Raw genomic sequence first — 18,357 nt, forward strand, 5'->3', positions numbered from 1 at the left:
GGGGGATTGGACAGTACGTTGGGGGGTTTTTCTTACATACTTCATGTCAAGGTTTACATAAGCAGGTGCAATTTTCTACAGCGCAGAAACCAAGATTGAAGAAAAATGAACCACAGCGATGAAAGTTAAAACAGATGGTAGCTTGCACATTAAGAACTCTAGATTAAACAATGAAAATCTCTTGTTCAAATGGCATTGAAGATTCAATTCTGGAAAAGATAGCTAGCTATGAAAAAGAGTGATCAATTACAAATATAGAATGGAGAACAAATGGTGCACAAAGCCAATTAACAGGTCATATGGTGTGGCTGTTTGGAGACAAATCAGTGATCTGCAAGATCAATTTTGGATCAGTTGGAAATGGTCCAATTATCAGATTGTGGCTGGATAAATGGACAGAAAATGGTACATTGATAAACAACTTGTTAGATATCTTCCATCAGACAATTGATAAATAGATTATAGTTGCACGGTGATTGGAATGGATTTGAATGGAAGATAGGATTTAGAAGAAACTTTAACGATTGGAAGATTGTTAGGGTTACATCATCACTACAACTACTGGAACAAGTAATTGCATTGAAAACAGGAAGGACTAGTGAAGGTGAATTTTCTGTCAAATCGTTCTACCAAACCTTGTTTAAGAGGAAGTTTACGAGTCAGATCACTGGCCCTAGAAAAAGTTGTGGAGAACAAAAACTCCAAAACAAATGGCTCGTTATGGATCTATAGCAGTACACGAGGCATGTCTCACACTGGACAATCTACAATGAGGATTAAATAGATGCATCAGGTGTTTCTTATGCGAAGATGTTGAACCAGCAAGACAGATACTGATGCTGCATTGCAATTTCAGGGCAAATATGGAGCATGTTTAGGAGTAATTATGGAGTTCACTGGGTGATGCCATGGAATGTAAAACAAACAGGCTAGCTCACAGGAATAAAGGTTCAGAAAGGATGTGGAAACCTATGGAGAACAATATCTTCTGTTGGATAGTTTGGTTAGAACGAAACGTAGATGTTTAGAAGAGAAAATAGAAAAAGAAGAACATAGATGTCTGTATAATTTAAAATTCTAGGGTAAATGAAATAATGAAAATGACATAGAACCAATGCTTAGACCTCACAGATGACTTAATTACTTAAAGAATGTCCAACTTCTTTTTGTATATATCTTGTACCTAGCGGTACCTTAATGGTACTATCATTTATTTGCTAGATGAAATTAAGCTTACTTTTCAAGAACAAAGATGATATTAAGCTAAATAGATACTCATTTAACAAAACCACTTATTTAAAAAAAAAGATACTCATTTAACAAGCCATGGCAAATCAACCACACATCTTGCTCCCTCGTTAACAATTTATTAAATCCCTTTTGCTCTATGCCTCTATTAAATTGTGCCCCCCAATATGGTATGCAAGGACTGTAATTATCAGATTAAAGAAAGAGAAAGCAGGAGCAAACTGGGAAACCTGAATATGAAGGGAAACATAGATCCCCTGCCACCTTATCTGAGTAGGCACAAGTATAGATCAAAAGGTAGAACAAGAGATCTCCAAAATCACTTCAATTCGTAAAATCAATGGAGATGAAGCAACTAACTTTATACAGCTAAAATGCTATTCAGAATTCTACATAAAATATGTTCACATGATAACCAGCAACCATGGATTAGAACACAAAACGAGCAGTAGAATGAAAGAAACGAGATACTTTTATATTTAAAAAGGAAACCATACCTCGATACGGTGTTGACTAGTGAACTCCATTTCTGTAACCATGACAACTAGTAAAAATACCCTCTACAGTTCAATGACCCACATAAGCATTTCTTCCTCCTTCGATCTGCTTTGTCTGGTGGAACCATGCCATAGTCAAAAGTCAATTCTTGCATGGGAGGAATATGTCTAATGGCAAAAAACGCAACATGGTAGAATGTCTCATTGTTGATTTCACGTACAACAAGCTGCCAGAAAACGTTAGGTGAACAACTATGGTTCATAAAACGAGCCACATTGCCACCTTTTTTTGCACTTATTACAAGGGGATATGGAACCTTTTTGGATTCGTCATTATAATCACGCACAGCTTCCAATGGTTCATACATGCGGGTAGCATCAAATATATAATCATCATCACCGTCATTGCCAAACTCACCTACCCTAGATTCCTCAATGACTTCTCCAGCATATTCACAAACAAAGCCACCTCCACGTATGGGATCCCAAGATCTAAGTCCCCAACCTCTATTTTTTGTTTTGAAGACCTCCACACGGGCTTTAGGACCTGCTTGGGAGATACGATTTCGGCAGTTTGGAGGGCATGAACAGGCAGAACCACACTCATGTACCAAGGTTTTGTAACTCATGAGAACTCCAAGTGGATTAAAGGGCAAATAGCCTCCATTCTTCTGAATGCAAGGACAACTGGTTCCACCAGGTTGGCATCCACCAAGACATTGACAGCCCACAGATGGATTAGACTTCATGAAAGGTTTTGAGTACTTCAGACTTGGGATATATGTGAAATAAGCAGGTCCCTTCTCATCATCAACATCATTTACAAGACATACAGGTTGGCTCTCTGCACCAGATGTTAGGTCGGGTAGGATAACTCCAACCCGTGTCGCCGTTCCTTCTCTCCACTGCTGTACTGATTTCCACAATGTAAATGCTTCAGGCTGCCCAGGTACCCTAATCAATTTGTACCTGAAAATACTGCAATTGCCCAATTTGCTTTTCTCTGCCCATGACTCCTGGACCCTATAAAGTCCATCATACATGTAGATCTTCCCCCTCCCCCCATTTTGAACATCTAAAACACCCCTAATTACTCTCACCTCATTGCCACGATGCATGCTCTTTTCCAGAGCAAGATTTCCCCTCTCAAGTTTCTGATCGAACATTTGGCCATCCCTCCTCTGAACTCCACCCTGGCCAGTATAAATTAGCACATCCCCATCATCCCCTTCATCATCATACCCTCCAGAGGACACTATGCTAACAGCAATAGGTTCCTCATCCCCTGTAAGTCTGACACTCATATAATCTATCCCTGCCATACTGGGTGCGTGCAAACCAACCAGGCACAATTCCATCCTGAAGAAGAAGATGTCACCAACTTCAACCCCGGGTACATTTCCAATCCTCTTTGTTTGATTTGTTCGAGCTCCCCTTGTCATCAGCAAATTAGCACCCTTCAGATCTGGCCTTCTTGCAGAACCTGGAGTCTCACCCCTTCTCTCTTCAATCTGGGTCATCCTTCTGCGAAACAAATCATAAACCAGTAGTATTCTCCCAGCTAGCTCCTTGTCACCATCAGCTTTCTTGACCTGATCGATCTCAACAAGTTTGAAGGATGCAAGCAGCTGGTTTAATAGTGGATCGATATCCACTTCGATTGGGGGAGTAGCTGGATTACCTGAGCCTGAGCCTGAGCCTGACTGACTTAACCTAGTCTTTCTCGGTCTTCCTCTTTTTTTCCCTGTACTTGTGTCTTCAACATCATTAGCATGCACACTATAGCCACTACCGAATTGATCACTGTGATTCTGTGAATCATCATCTTCTGCAGCTAAGCCATTCGAAGCACGAGGTCTACCAGGCCTCCTTGGTCCCGTGTCTCCATTTGCAGTTGGAGTTCTGAATGAATTTAAAGGAACGGGAGATATAGGCGTCCCAAAACCTAAACCATCCTGATTTTCAGCTGATCTACCAGACTCATTGGGGGACAGAAATGGATAAAACGGAGAAACCCCAGGCGGGAAAGGACCACTTGGAGGAACACACACAAAAGGTGATGGTTGAGGAGTTGTACCAGATGCCATTCCATTTGGGGATGGAAATACAGGGACAAGACATCTCAAAGGCTTCACATCCAAAACCTTAGACTTGTCAATGGGTCCTGCTGGCGGAACAGAGTCTGTACCAAAGCCTTGCTCCATTTCAATCGAAAACCAACAACCACAACAACAAGATCACCACTTCCACTCACATGAATAACCCAAATTCAAAGCTCAGCACTTCTCCCAATCAACACTTAGATCCATGCACAATCTCCAATTTCCTAAAGCAAATAAGAAGTCAGAACCACCAAAAAAACATTTCTAGGACAACATGCACCGATAAAAAGCTAATAACCTCACCTAAACCTCCAAAGATGCAAACTTTTTACTCAAAAATAGCTTCCCACAGAAAATTGACTGAAAAAACACAATAAAAATTCAAACCTTCATAAAAATGAACAGGAACAAGCCCTAATTTGAGTTAACCCTAGAAACCCAGTTCAAATCCATCAAGATTTATACCAAAAAACACATGCAAACCACAAAATAAGCTAACCCAACTCAAATCTTTCAAGAAAAGCCCTTTATAAACTCAGATTTGGCACAATGACAATAGAGACAAAAAAAAAATCACAAAAAAGAAATGAAAACTTCCCAAAGCAAATGAAATCTCAAATTGATCGAAAATTAAAGCTTTACAGGTAAAAAGAAAGGATCTTTAGAAGGAAAATTACCTGAGAAATTGAGAAAAACGATCTAGAAGGAAGATAGAGTCGAGCGAGCAGCTTTTGAAGAAAAATTTGTGTTGTGAAGTGTGAAGTGGACAGTTTTGGCATAGTTAAATAGTACACTGCATTAGATTTTTGAATAAAGAAGATTAGCACAACATCTTTGTCACGTGCCGGCAAACCCATTTATTTTTTCATGTGTTTTTTCTTATTTTTTTTCCTCAAAATAATTGCATTAAATGTTTTATGACTTCCCTTTAATGATGATTTTGGTCTTGTTGAAAATATTCTCTTTCGTTCACTTTTGTTTGTCACACTTTAATTTAGCACACTCATTAAAAAAATAATTATTAATATTATTAGTTGGATGATGCACGAGTAAATTGCATAAAAGAATTATTGATTCATTCGATATATAAAAAAAAAAAATCATTTAAGAATTGAAAACTCATTAATTATAGAATTCTAATTTTTTAATTTGATAACTAGATACATCTATTTTGAACATGCCTAGTCTAAAGTAGCTTAGTGCCTGTTTGATCATGTTTTACTTTTTGCCGAAATATTATTTTGAAAAACAGTTTGAGCATAGATTATTATAATTTCCGAGAAATAGAAAAATTTCATAAAGTTGTTTTTAAAATTACTCCAAATCAATTATAGTATTAAAATTCAAAAACAATTTTAATTTATATTTATATCCAAACACAATTCTGATTTTTAAATATTATTTTTAATTACTTTTATAAAAAATATATTTTTAAATTTTTTCACCATTCTTATGTTCAAGCTCACTTAATTTGGAGTAGCTAGCTCTCTTGTTCCCTAATTGTAAATGTTTTGTAGATTTCATATTATTTTTTTAAAAATATAATCTTTAAAGATAAGAATTTGGATTTGGTCTAAACTCAAACACTTGCCATCTATTATAGTTCTCAACATAACAAAATGTTCTCTCTTTTTTTAATTATTCAATCTTACTTCTGCACTTTACCTTCAATTAAAATGATTTGCCTCTAAGATTCTTATAATCTCAAAACAAACATAATCTCCCTATGGTCCCACTTTTTCATATTTATCTTCCTTTTTCCCATGCAATAATTAAGTGGAGTGGTACTTATTTTACTCCATGACATTGCAATGTTAGTATTTTCCTTCATTTAATCACTTAAGTTTGTTATGATTTAATTTTTCTTAATCTAGTAATTTAAATTTGTTGATCTAAGTAAAACTAAATGAGTGCAAAAGATTCAAATAATAACATATTGACCAATTTGATACTCAACTATATTTATAACCAATCTCAATTTATTTGAAATTAATATGTAATGGTGATTTTTTTTTTTAAAAAAAAGGTACATATAAGGCTTAGATAAACTTGTTTGGTTGGAAAAAAAGACAAGTTTGCTTCAAGTTTAGTAGCCTAGTTAATTATTTTAGCAAATTTAAGTTACACACGTCTATAACAAATTTGTACATCATAAATCTAATTTAATCAGATATAACAAATTATTAATTTATTTTTTTCTTCTAAATTATCATATACTATATAGTATTCATCAATTTGATAAGATATATTTGTCCATTTCAATTTATTTACATTTTGTTACATTCTACGTAGACAGGATTCAAAAGTTTTATTTACTTTTTAGAACTACATGTCAAATAAAAATCAGAAAAATAAATTAAAACAGAAATCCGATGATCCACACATAAGAGACAATTAACTTGAAGGTATTAGGCCCTGAAAATATTTGCCACTCAAAAGTTGCTAACGTGAAAGCAAAAAATAATTTCAAGAATTGAATAGTTTCTTATTCCTTCACCCCTTGTCCATACTAACAAGTTACTTCCTTTAACCAAAAATTGTCTATATATATATAGACATGCTTTGAAATCTTGAAATAGGCATGCACAAGAGTGATATTACTCTATAATAATTAAGGCTATAACTCATCCCTCATTCTTCAGGTGAAACAACAAGTCAACTAGAAAGAAATCAAGTTTGCACCTTTTTGTGTTTATTCATTGTTTTCTTGCAATTAAGTATCAACTATGAACTTCTGATTTCTCTTCTGTTTCTGTTTTTCCATATATATTTTTTTAGTATTTGTTGCTTTTGATATGTTCTTTCACTCAGAAAGACATCTATTTAGTTGTTTTTATCAAATTGTGGCTAGCTAGTCAAATTCTTGTTCTTTTCTGTGCTCACTTATGATTGTTGAGATCTTGAAAAGAAAGTAGCCAGGGAGAGTTAGTTAAACTAGTTAGTATGTCCAATACAACTCTACGTAGAATTTGATCAATCCTATTTTTTGTCGTTAAGATGGAGAACTGAGTCAAGAATTCTCTTTCTTTATATGTTTGCCACCCATGATTTAAGTTGGATACTGAGATATTATATCTCCTAATGAATCCAGAACACTAGAGTGCCCTAGGGATTCATGGATTTATGATTTAGTCTGTCCAAGATTGACCAGTAACTTGTATACTATGGAAATTCTCCGTTACACGTCTGTCCACATCTTTATTTATGTTTTTTTCCCCCAATTTTATTCTTTGATTTCCACTAATACTGTTCATAACAAGCAGAGAAGTTTGACAGACTGATATTGTTATTTGCTTGAACAATCATCTTAGTGGTACTATCTCTTGATGACATTATGTTGTTGCAAAAGTTAGCAACTTTGTTGCTTTTCCTCTTTTGATTGACTAAAATCTTATGTATTAGCATCTTTGTTAAAGCTTAAAATAGGTTCGGGGAACATTGAACGGTGTGTGATGGATATGGATTCAAGCCGCTCCCTTTGTTGCATTCTCCTTTTAGTTCTGTTGGGGATATCCATCCAATACCAATGTTTTGCAAGCGAGATTGATGCAGACCAGACAGCACTACTGTTAGTAAATGCATCAGAAGCATCAGCAAGGAAAATGCCGGATACTCTATTTGGAATATTCTTTGAGGTGAGTTAAGTCATTTAGGTGTTCCAATTCTAGTGAAAATGAGAAGCTTTCACCTCATATTTTCTGTACATAACTGTTTCGATGATTTAGGTGTCTTCCTGTCTTTTTCTTTACTTTATTATGCAGACGTCTTCGTCACCAACTGACTGTTGGTGCATAAATGATATGTAGAATAATAACATTCCATTTAAGCAAATTGTATCTTGGTAAAAAAAGTTATTTTGTGCATTGCGTCGAGCTATTCCCATAGATATGGGATTGGACATTTGATAAGTGCTTTTAATACCTAATCTTGTGACAGCATTCATGTTTCTCCAAATAAATTGGGATGCATTTCCCCTTGATAATTAGATACTGTCAATTGAATAATTTGTAACATCTTGCCTCTGGTACTTTGTTTCAGGAGATAAATCATGCTGGCGCTGGAGGACTGTGGGCTGAACTTGTCTGCAACAGAGGTGATTTGGTTAATTTAGAAAAGGAAAAACCTGTAAAGATTGGAGATAATGCTTACTAGCTGGTCGAAAATGTGAAGACAATGGCATTACTGTTGGCCAAATAGAAACTCAGAGACATTATATGATTTTATCCTCTCTTCAATTGTCAGAATTACTATTTCTTTGAAATATATTCGCGCGCATGAAACAATAAGTTGGAAAGTTTTTTATGTTCTAGAATGAATGCTTCAACAGTTATGCTTTTCGATTGATAACAAGACTTTGGTGAGCACTCTTGGATTTGATTTTAATCGTAGTATTCTTGAAAAAACACTTTCAGGTTTTGAATCTGGAGGCTCATTCACGCCACCTCGCATTGAACCTTGGTCTATCATTGGGAATAATTCTTCTGTGATCGTATCAACGGATCTCTCCTCATGCTTTGATCGGAATAAAGTTGCATTGCAGGTAGAGGTTCTTTGTGACAATGGAGGTGCCAATATATGTCCAGATGGAGGAGTTGGTGTCTACAATCCAGGATTCTGGGGCATGGTATCTTACAGACTTTTTGAGAATCTAACTATCATTAGGCTCTAGTAATTCTATGTTTATAAACTCATGAATTTCTTGTGTCCTTATTACTTGCCCCTATTTTATGCTTTCCTGCAGAATATTGAACATGGAAAGAGTTATAAATTGGTGTTTTATGTGCGTTCAGACGAACCAATTAATCTATCAGTAGCTTTAACCAGTTCAAATGGACTAAACAAGCTGGCTACAAAAACCGTAGTGTAAGTTTCATATGCAATATATGTAGTTGTCTATGTTTTCCATTTTTTCTCACCAATGTTTATACGAAGTTTGCATCTTACTTACAGGTTATTTTTATTGTTCTTGCAGAGCTGATAATGTATCGAATTGGACAAAAGTTTTTGTTTTGTTGGAAGCTGAAGGAACAGATTCTAATTCAAGACTGGAACTGAGATCAACTACAAAGGGTGTTATATGGTTTGATCAAGTATCATTGATGCCCTTGGACACGTACAACGTATGCATGTTTTGAACTTCTTAGTGAAAAGAAGTAGTTGTCAACTTAAACTAAACAAATTTACAAATTATTGCAATTATTAGTTAACCTTGTTGTTGGCTATATATATCATTACTTAATTGTTTCTTCTATGTCAATGAACATGATGTGTTCAGTTATTTTCTTTCTTGTACTTTTTTTTCACTTTTGGATGAGCACTCTGTAGATGTATTTGTGTCATAATGTTTAATTTCTTGGTGCAGGGGGATGGCTTCCGGAAAGACCTTTTTGGAATGCTTAAAGATTTGAAACCAGCATTCATCAGATTTCCAGGTATTCCTGAAATTCAACCTGTCTATGTCATGTAACATTATCAGTTGATGGAGCAATGCATTATATTTATAATAGAATCGGACTTAATATCTTATACCGGCAAAAAAGTTTAGTTTTTCCCATTCATAAAATTATTCTGCAGATGAATCAAAGCTGATGCAAGCCTGAAAGAGCATCTGCCATAATATAGCAAGCTCTCACTAAAATGGATTTGCAAATAGGAAATGTCAGTGATTAATGTCAACTTTCCACAAGTCCTCGAGTAGACTTAATTCATTTGCTGGAAACTAAGAACTGTCATTATTGAAGGTTATGATCTTATATAAATTCATAAATGAGTTCACATATGGGGACAAACTGTTAGATAGAGGATTAGCTTCTGAAGTCGTTCAGAGTTTATATCATATTTCTGGTTCAACTTCTATCTAATGTGGTATCGCAAGTAATATGATTTCTCAGCATTCTCCTCCTCAAGGTGTCATGATGACGAGATTAACAACAAGCATGGAATTAGGACTTCATTTTCTCTTCTTCTGTTTTTGGTTGTTCTGCTTTTTGAAAGTATCATAGCTCCCCTTTTTGATCTGTTAAGTTCTCCGTGAGTTAGATCACTTATTTTTAGTTTTGGTCATGCGTTTCTGTGGAGTTCTCCCCTATCTATATGTACGGATAGTCTCTCATTTGAGCATCTTTAATGATCTGTCCAATGTGGATAAATTTATCATTAATTATACATGTCTGTAGGGGGATGTTTTGTGGAAGGGGCTCTGTTAAAAAATGCATTTTGGTGGAACGAAACCATTGGACCATGGGAAAAGAGGCCTGGCCATTTTGGTGATGTATGGGGGTATTGGACTGATGACGGACTTGGTCATTTTGAGTTTCTTCAAGTAAAATTCCTTCCCTCTCCTGAATTTTGATGTAAATGGACTTTTAAAACCTGGCCAAGCCTCTTAACAAGAATAGTGTGTGCTTATGCATGTTCCTTACTCGAGTCCTTTCTTGCTGCAGCTTGCCGAGGACTTGGGTGCATTGCCAATCTGGGTTTTCAACAGCGGTATGTCCTCCTCCACTTTCTAAGATGCATTATTTTAAAAAAAAAATCAGTCTGTGTTCTCTCTTCATGCAATTAATTAGCTTTTTCTATGCGACTATTATTCTCAGGAATCAGCCACAAAGAACAAGTTGACACTTCCGATATCTTACCTTTCGTGCAAGTAGGTCTCCTGAACTTTCTCCTGCGTACACATGTCATGAACATTACTTGTTAAATATGATTGAGAATTATAAAAGCTTTGAAGATCAATTTGATAGTCAATATTTTGGACGTACAACTTATCCAGACTCTTATTTCACTAAAATATAGAGGCATACCCATTGGTACAAGACTTTCTAAACACAATCTTCCTCTTTTGTCAGCCATGAAATCTCTGTTTCTTTCCAAATTCTACGAGGCCTATGCTTTAGACGTTAAAATCTCACCACAAATTTGATGAAAACAATCCTTGGAATTAAAATGTTGCATTACTTGGACTGTGGATGTTGCATATTAAGCACTCTTCTTAGGTATTATAAGCATATTTGTTGTCCCAGGATATCTTAGATGGTCTTGAATTTGCGAGAGGTGCTCCTAACTCAATATGGGGTTCAGTTCGAGCTTCAATGGGACATCTAGAGCCCTTTGATTTGAGATATGTCGCTATTGGAAATGAAGATTGTAATTACTCAAAGTACCGTGGTATGTAGATCACATTTTGTTCTATGTTTCATTGGGTCATAATCTATAATATGCATGAAGAATAAAATAGCTTTGTAGCTGGGACATCCCTTTACATTTTTTATTTATAGTTGGATGGGTTTCATAGCCTCCGATGAATTTTGAGGATTGATTCAAATCCTTGTATATAATATGTATGATTCAGGAAATTACCTCAAGTTCTATTCAGCAATCAAAGAAGCCTACCCAGATATCAAGATAATCTCTAACTGTGATGGTTCTTCCAAAGTATTGGACCACCCTGCTGATTTATATGATTTTCATGTAAGATTTTGATGTTGTTCAAAATCTATCTTACAGACAGCATGTACATTTGGGCTTTAAATTTGTTTACCTAAGTCTTCAAGTGAGCGTCTAACTTTGTGATGTCTCTATGGTTAGATTTATGCCAGTGCAAGTGAAATCTTCTCTAATGCCAGCCGTTTTGATGATGCACTGCGCAGTGGACCAAAGGTGAGTTAATGTTCCCTTTGATGAATAATTTCCTTTCGTTTTAAATGGTGCTTATGTATACTGTTTATATTTATAGGCTTTTATAAGTGAGTATGCTGTGCATGGAAACGATACTGGAAAGGGTAGTCTTTTAGCTGCACTGGCTGAAGCTGCATTCCTTATTGGAGCAGAAAAAAACAGGTACTTATCATTTTTAGGAATATATATCAACCTACGTATCTCGACATTATATGTTAAGGTAAAATAATAAGGATAAAACTTCAAAACGTGGAAAATTTATGGTGTGATCTCTTTGTTTGACGATAACCTGTATTTATCCTCGTGCAGTGATGTGATTGAAATGGCAAGTTATGCACCCCTATTCGTTAACGACAACAACTGGAGGTAAGTTTGATTTCTTCTTCTCCTTTTTCTTCAAAATTGGTTATTACTGCAAAATAATGTCCTTTTGTTTAGGTGGACAGCAGATGCGATTGTTTTCACTTCTTCACAGGCGTATGGAACCCCTAGTTATTGGATGCAGCACTTTTTCAAAGAGTCAAATGGAGCAACTCTTCTAACTTCAACACTCCAAGCTAATCCTTCGAATGCACTAATAGCATCTGCCATCACCTGGTTAAATGTGACTGATAACAACAACTACTTAAGAATAAAGGTGTGAAGTTTTTCTTGACGTTTATCATTAGTGCCTCTCAAGACTTACATTATCTAGATTCATACATCTCTGCGAACAAACTAGATGAACTAACAAACTAATATTTATCTTTGTATTAGAGGTTATAGTGCTCAGAAACATAATGAGGATTTGTCTTTTATGTTTCTTTAATAGATTCAATCTGAGTTCATACTTGCTACAATCAACTGATGTTCATTTTGCAGATACATAACTTCGTCTCCATCTATAATTTCGTGACTCGTTTGTCTTTTTTTTCTTTTCAACACGCGACTTATTTTGCAGGTTGTGAACTTTGGGAGCAGCAGAGTTACTCTTAATATCTCTATCAGTGGATTGTCATTGCAGTCCTCTGGGGCAACAAAAACTATATTAACATCTAGCAATGTGATGGATGAGAATTCTTTCACAGATCCTAAAAAGGTATATACAACTTCTTTATCTGATCATTTCGTTTGATTTGGTGACTGCTTTCCTTGAAATAGTGTTCTGTTATTTATGCAGATATCACCAGTTAAGACAATGCTTGGAGAAGTTAGCGAAAACATGGATGTTACACTCTTACCATATTCTTTCACTTCATTTGATTTTTTAATAAAATCCATCAGCATTAGGACTGTAACAACTGCTTCTGATCTTGAATCTTCATTCTAAAACTATGTTATCACTGCAAATGCCAATAAAGAATAATTTCACTTTCATTTAGTTTTTATGGTTCTTTAGTTCTTGGTGTTTTTCAATTTAGTAGCTTTTTCTGTTGCACTTTTAAGGCTTTTGTTGTGGAACTTCTTTTGAAACAGTCTCCATCTCCGTCCTTAACAGATTAAACGAAGAAAATGGGCAAATCTTTAGATGAATGATTGATAAGAAAAGATGGTCTAAGCTTCCTTTGCATTCCATCGATTCATATATCCTTTACAGCTTTAACTAATTTGAGTCGATACAACTGTTCCACATATTCAGAACCTATTTTGCTTGTACTCAAAAGTGCACTAGTCAACATTTTTTAACAGTCCGAGCAAATAGCTCAGAACCAATGACATCAAAGGGGAATGTTTTCACTTTGATAACCTCTAATGCAAACATCTACAAACCCCATGTTGACCTCCAGAAAACTCAAGAAAGTGAGCAAGTGGACAGGGAGCAAAAGCAAACAAAGAAAAGTTCCAGTTAGCATAAAATCACAACTTGTTGATTGACAGTCTAGCTGTCTCAAAGTGTTCTTTCCATGTAAATATTCCAGATCAACATTAAAAGGAAGAAAAAGAGCCTTCTCTATTTAAGTATCAACTAAAACAAGTACAAACTCTAATAGTACCAAATCTATACCATAAAAAAGCAGAAGCTAATTAATCCTTATTTGTTTATTTACAAGTTGAAGACATTGATGTCAAGGTTACAAAAAGGTGAATTGTGTGGTAAAGACTACACATTCTTGTTCTTCTTCAACTTTGAAGGTGGCCATCTCCCCTTCTTCCTAAGGCGGCGCTTCCTGACAAGTTTCTTCCTTCGTAATCTGATGTTCTTTGCCAACTTCATTTTCATCTTCTGTTCAAGCTTCAGCTGAAGCTTAGACTCCAATGGCAGGTTATCAACAGACAAACTTTCCTCATCGCTCTCCAGATTATCAGAATCCCCGCTATCAATATCAGAAGCTGCCTTAGCAATCAAGACACTTCTCTCTTTGAAGATAAAGGGTGCTCGAATATAGTAACTGATATGTGATTTTGGTTGCCAAGCAATGGGATCGTTGCAAAACCTGGAGACTAATACAGAATCAATTATAAAGTTAAGAACCTCTTCTGGATTATAACATGAACAGTCAAGATGTTGCAGATGCATGATGATGAAGATGGGAGTATTTCATGGAATGGTTTAAGCCTGCCTCACTAGAGAAGGATGAAAAAAAGGCAACAGCAATCACATAAAAAGATACATCAACCTCAAATTTTGCAGATTGTTAAGATGCAGGACATAAAAGGTAGGTCTTGATCTGCTACCCCATTCTGGCCCCCCGGGATGGATCGAGAGGCCTGGTTACAGGTTCATATATATATGAGTATATGACTGTAAAGACAATTATTATTATTATAGTTTTAACTTGAGAATTGAGATCGATATAGGAACCTTTAACTTCAAATTTTGAATTTGTCTCGGCCCCAACAATGCAAAATACTAACATTTTTCAGATAAACAGTGGCGGATGCACCTTTGTGTCAGCAAATTCAGCCAGTACAACTGCTATTACATATATATGGTGAAAAACTTTAAAACACTGTTACAAAGAGTATTAAGTACAATGGTAATCCCACCTAAACTGCTAGAACTCCTCAAAAAAATACCAATGGGTGTAGGGTGCATATCAGATCCTCCAAAAATAGTGTTTTTTGGAGAATCTAACGCGAGGCGCCAACATTTTTGATGAGTCCAAGCAGCATAGATCCCAAATCCAAATTGACAAGGTACGGAATGATAACAGGCTAACTCATTAGTATTCTGGTAAAGACCTAAATCGATTCATCCAAAGATACAAACTTTACCAAGAAACAACTATACTTGAGAGCAAAAGAACATAATAGGCCAATTCATAACCTAAAGAAAGTAAATGCAAACTCCAACACAACATAAAACAAATGCAAACAGATGAAAAACCCAGAATTTAGAATCCCACAATAATCTCTGTAGAAACAACAAGAACACAAAATTAATAGACATACGGAGAGGTCATTTCAAATAATTAAACAAAGATACTAACATGAGTGAGCAAACGCCGAAGAAGTTGAAGATGAATGAAAAGAGAGACGAGTAGTGGGAGGAGTCATGATGGTGAACAGTAGAGCCATCTCTCTGGCTTTGGGGTTTCTTTTCTGGAACGCCAGTTAATGGTGGCAGTAGTGGCGGAAGTGCTAGCCAGAAAGTGCCAAAAATGGTATTTAACCCTTTTTTTTCCTATTTAAAAATTGGGTTTCGAGTTTGGATATAAAATAAATATAGAATATGCCGTAGCACAAATTTAAATTATAAAGTCTCCACCTTTCACGGCCATTGGCCTTCTCTGCACCGGCCATGTGACAGAAAAATGAGAACTTTACAACTCCGGTGGAAAAAGCCGGCGAATATATCATCAAACACTCCACTTTCATTTGGCCCTTTCAATTCCACAACTCAAATCCGGTGGAAGAAACCGGCAAACACTGCCCAAACCCGCCTGGAAAACCGGACCCGCGACCCGAATCTCGACAAACTCACAGCACACTACCGGAGACTCAAGCTCATCCTCAACCTCTACGACGTCGTATCTGCAAGAAAACGCGGTCCTTTTCTCTCAGTGCAGTCACTCTCCAAATGGGCCCCACATGCCGGCATTAACACCATTACCGCCGGTGATCTTCTCCGGAAATACCCCCATATTTTCGAGGTATTTACACACCCCATTAAGCGAAATTTATGCTGCAAGTTTAGGGAGAAATTTGTCATTTTGCTGAATCAAGAAGATGATGTTGTATCACAAAATGAAGATGAAAATGTAATGAGAATAAGGAAAATTTTAATGATGTCTGTGAATGGGACAATACATTTGCATGCTCTTAGATTGTTGAGGACTGAATTGGGTTTGCCTGAAAACTTCCGGGACTCGATAATAATTAAGTATGATGAAGTTTTTAGGATGGTAGATTTAGAGGTTGTTGAATTAATTGATAGAAATGACAAAGATGAGAGTTTTGGGGTGGCAAAGGTTGAATCTTGGAGGAAAAAGGAGTATACTGAGAAATGGTTGAGTGAATTTGAGGTCAAATATGCATTTCCTATTCATTTCCCTACTGGATTTAAGATAGAACCAGGTTCTAGGGAGAAGTTGAAAAATTGGCAAAGACTTCCTTATGTTAAGCCTTACGAAAGAGAACTCACGTATCACTTGAATCCGCAAACAACTGAAACCATGGAGCCATCTTCAAGATGTGATGAGTTAACGTTGAGGTCAGCAGTTGTTGGGAAGCGTACTTTTGGAGGTGTTGAGCGGTATGAGAAGCGAGCTGTGGCGATTATTCATGAAGTTTTGAGCTTGACTGTTGAGAAGTCGGTGCCAGTTGAAAGGTTGGCACATTTTAAGAAGGACCTCGGCATTGTAGTTAATATTCGTGAGCTGTTGTTGAAGCATCCTGGGATATTTTACATATCCACTAAAGGGATTGCTGAGATTGTTTTTCTTAGAGAAGCATATAGTAAAGGGTGTTTGATTGAGCTGAACCCAATTTATGATTTGAGAAGAAATATGTTGGATCTTCTCTTGTTAGGAAACCGTCATACGAGTGAATTGAAAACTGAAAGGGAACTGAAGGATGAACCTAAAGACATGACAGACGATGAAAATGGATGGGAAAGCAGAGAGGGTGACTTTGTTATTCCAATTTTAGAGAGTTTTACTGATCACGAGGACAATGACAATATGAACTAGAATGATTACTTCTCTCTAAGGCAGCTGATGGCTTTCTGAGATGGAAATCAGCAAAGAGAGTGTAGGTATTGCAAGCTGGAATTTTCTGCAAACTGACAGAAAATTATGTATTTGTGCTTCGCTGTACTTGCCAGGAACCTTTGTTATTTCAGTTGGTGCCTGTGCTTAAAGATTATGGATTCTTCCTTGTCTTCAATTATGTATAATCTCTAGCGTTGTAGCTCTTCATGTTGTTCATATCTGATAAATGCATATTCCAGTTCCGTTTCTGCCAGATTTTGTTAATTTGCATTTTTACCTTCCAAGTCAATCTGTTAAATTGTGAATGGGAAAAGCTGGTATAATCATAGTGGTAAGCACCTATTGGCTAGCTTTAACAACATCATTATAATCACCAACTTACTAGAACGTGGCTGACATAATCCCATCTTCATCTTGCTTTTTCTGAATTGGAACACTGTTATTTCTTATTTGGATTTGGTTCAACTGAGGAAGCAGAATTTTGTGGAAGTGTGAGATGATAACTATTCCGTGATGCTTGTGACTTGTATAATATAGGGATGATTGAAGATCCTTTTCAAATCCAGGCACAACTGTGCAGAAACAACTGCCATGGAAATATGGAATAGAATGGTGTCAGGTATGATATTTTTGGAGTAATGCAGGTTTCTTTGTGTTGCTTCCAATGAGTGAAATTGGACTCTGTTAGAGTCAATAGAATTTGTCCTTCTACTCAAGACTACTCTAGTTTCCGAATGCAACTTGAACGTGTGCTTGCTGATTTTTGAACCAGATGTTTGAACCATATACTCATAGCTCAAAAGCAGAACTGAATCGATTGGACTTCTCAACCACTACGAAGTTCTGGCCATGTGAAGACTCATTGACATATGGTATCTTCAGTGCAGCAAAAGTGGTTCCATTTTACAACAAAATAAGCATAGAACTAGCTTTGTTTTGCTGCAGTATTGAGCTGGCTGTGGGTATCCCGTGGATTTTGCTTCCTTTCCCTACAAACTACCATAGAAAAGAGTAAATATGCTCAACTTCGTTAGATCTCGGTACCACCTGCACAAATTGCTTGAGTATCAACCAACAATTTCAAACACTTCATAAGATTGATGACATATAATAGTTAGAAATTATGGTTCTAAATCCATTTCAATCTTTTGATCATTCATCCGAAGGATACACTTGATTTTGAATTTGACCAATTGAGATATCAAGAAACAATATTCTTGATTTCTTTATTCGAAATTGAAGCTTTGGGCATATAGAGCAGAGCGAGCCCGGGGAGAGGAGTAACATTGAGCCCCAAAATAGAGTTTCTATTTAAATCCCTACTTCACACGGTGCCTTCAGGAGAATCCGAAGCTGGTGTCTAGTGGAAGTAGCTCGACAAAGAGCAAAGCAGAGCATTCACAAACAAATGGTGTAAGCACAAGGGAAGACCGTTAGCACATATGAAAAGTATTCACCTCTGTGATTTTGATTTAATATCAGTTAAGCGAAATTATCAGCTTCAAATGATACCAAAACAGTATATGATACTGATCAGTTAAGCGAAATTAGTTGGCCAGTATATATTCTAATTATTTAGTGAGATATAAATATAAAAGAATATATAATTATAATTATTTTGTTTTTATGAGATATTTGCTTAATTTCCCTTTTTAAGTATATTCGTCTGACTCACATATATTGTTATTGAACCTCAAA

At 36.1% G+C, this 18,357-nt stretch overlaps 4 protein-coding genes across 6 annotated transcripts in view; 2 read left to right on the forward strand and 2 right to left on the reverse strand.

The window, feature by feature from the left end:
- Nucleotides 1-4,628, reverse strand: part of LOC102601580 (histone-lysine N-methyltransferase, H3 lysine-9 specific SUVH1-like) — a 6,580-nt gene extending 1,952 nt beyond the window's left edge. For 2 of the 3 annotated variants that reach the window (XM_015304086.1, XM_006364698.2), the window contains exons 1-2: nt 4,525-4,628; nt 1,746-4,071 (exon numbers count right to left, since the gene is read on the reverse strand). In XM_015304086.1, coding sequence (XP_015159572.1) covers nt 1,793-3,949 — 2,157 coding nt within the window. In that variant the 5' untranslated portion in view covers nt 3,950-4,071; nt 4,525-4,628 and the 3' untranslated portion in view covers nt 1,746-1,792. Of the gene's footprint in view, nt 1-1,745; nt 4,072-4,150; nt 4,208-4,524 lie in introns of all 3 variants that reach the window. The other variant, XM_006364697.2, reaches the window with a different exon arrangement.
- Nucleotides 4,629-7,305: 2,677 nt separating this feature from the next.
- On the forward strand, nt 7,306-12,836 carry LOC102584490 (alpha-L-arabinofuranosidase 1-like). Its single transcript, XM_006364735.1, has 17 exons — nt 7,306-7,482; nt 7,886-7,940; nt 8,260-8,471; nt 8,589-8,710; nt 8,820-8,967; nt 9,210-9,279; nt 10,024-10,169; nt 10,291-10,336; nt 10,444-10,496; nt 10,873-11,017; nt 11,202-11,320; nt 11,438-11,509; nt 11,586-11,689; nt 11,837-11,893; nt 11,966-12,164; nt 12,468-12,605; nt 12,687-12,836. The coding sequence occupies exons 1-17, from the start codon at nt 7,306-7,308 to the stop codon at nt 12,834-12,836; spliced, it is 2,013 nt and encodes a 670-aa protein (XP_006364797.1).
- Nucleotides 12,837-13,513: 677 nt separating this feature from the next.
- Nucleotides 13,514-15,141, reverse strand: LOC102602695 (50S ribosomal protein 5 alpha, chloroplastic). The gene is made up of 2 exons (XM_006364701.2): nt 14,938-15,141; nt 13,514-13,948 (listed from the first exon to the last, which is right to left on the reverse strand). The coding sequence occupies exons 1-2, from the start codon at nt 15,023-15,025 to the stop codon at nt 13,608-13,610; spliced, it is 429 nt and encodes a 142-aa protein (XP_006364763.1). The 5' UTR covers nt 15,026-15,141; the 3' UTR covers nt 13,514-13,607.
- Nucleotides 15,142-15,172: 31 nt separating this feature from the next.
- On the forward strand, nt 15,173-16,912 carry LOC102602355 (protein ROOT PRIMORDIUM DEFECTIVE 1). The gene has a single exon (XM_006364700.2). The coding sequence runs from the start codon at nt 15,262-15,264 to the stop codon at nt 16,636-16,638; it is 1,377 nt and encodes a 458-aa protein (XP_006364762.1). The 5' UTR covers nt 15,173-15,261; the 3' UTR covers nt 16,639-16,912.
- The last annotated feature ends 1,445 nt before the right edge of the window (nt 16,913-18,357 follow it).

Source organism: Solanum tuberosum, unplaced genomic scaffold (assembly GCF_000226075.1).
Source record: "Solanum tuberosum cultivar DM 1-3 516 R44 unplaced genomic scaffold, SolTub_3.0 scf00506, whole genome shotgun sequence".
Taxonomy (NCBI): domain Eukaryota; kingdom Viridiplantae; phylum Streptophyta; class Magnoliopsida; order Solanales; family Solanaceae; genus Solanum; species Solanum tuberosum.

Excerpts from the sequence above, each read along its gene's own strand:
- LOC102584490 (XM_006364735.1), top strand. The coding sequence starts at position 7,306 with ATGGATTCAAGCCGCTCCCTTTGTTGCATTCTCCTTTTAGTTCTGTTG. Across the intron at positions 8,472-8,588 it reads ATCCAGGATTCTGGGGCATG|AATATTGAACATGGAAAGAG; the intron begins GTATCTTACAGA and ends GCTTTCCTGCAG. Across the intron at positions 9,280-10,023 it reads AGCATTCATCAGATTTCCAG|GGGGATGTTTTGTGGAAGGG; the intron begins GTATTCCTGAAA and ends ACATGTCTGTAG.
- LOC102602695 (XM_006364701.2), bottom strand. The coding sequence starts at position 15,025 with ATGGCTCTACTGTTCACCATCATGACTCCTCCCACTACTCGTCTCTCT. Across the intron at positions 13,949-14,937 it reads TTCGGCGTTTGCTCACTCAT|TCTCCAGGTTTTGCAACGAT; the intron begins GTTAGTATCTTT and ends ATTCTGTATTAG.
- LOC102602355 (XM_006364700.2), top strand. The coding sequence starts at position 15,262 with ATGAGAACTTTACAACTCCGGTGGAAAAAGCCGGCGAATATATCATCA.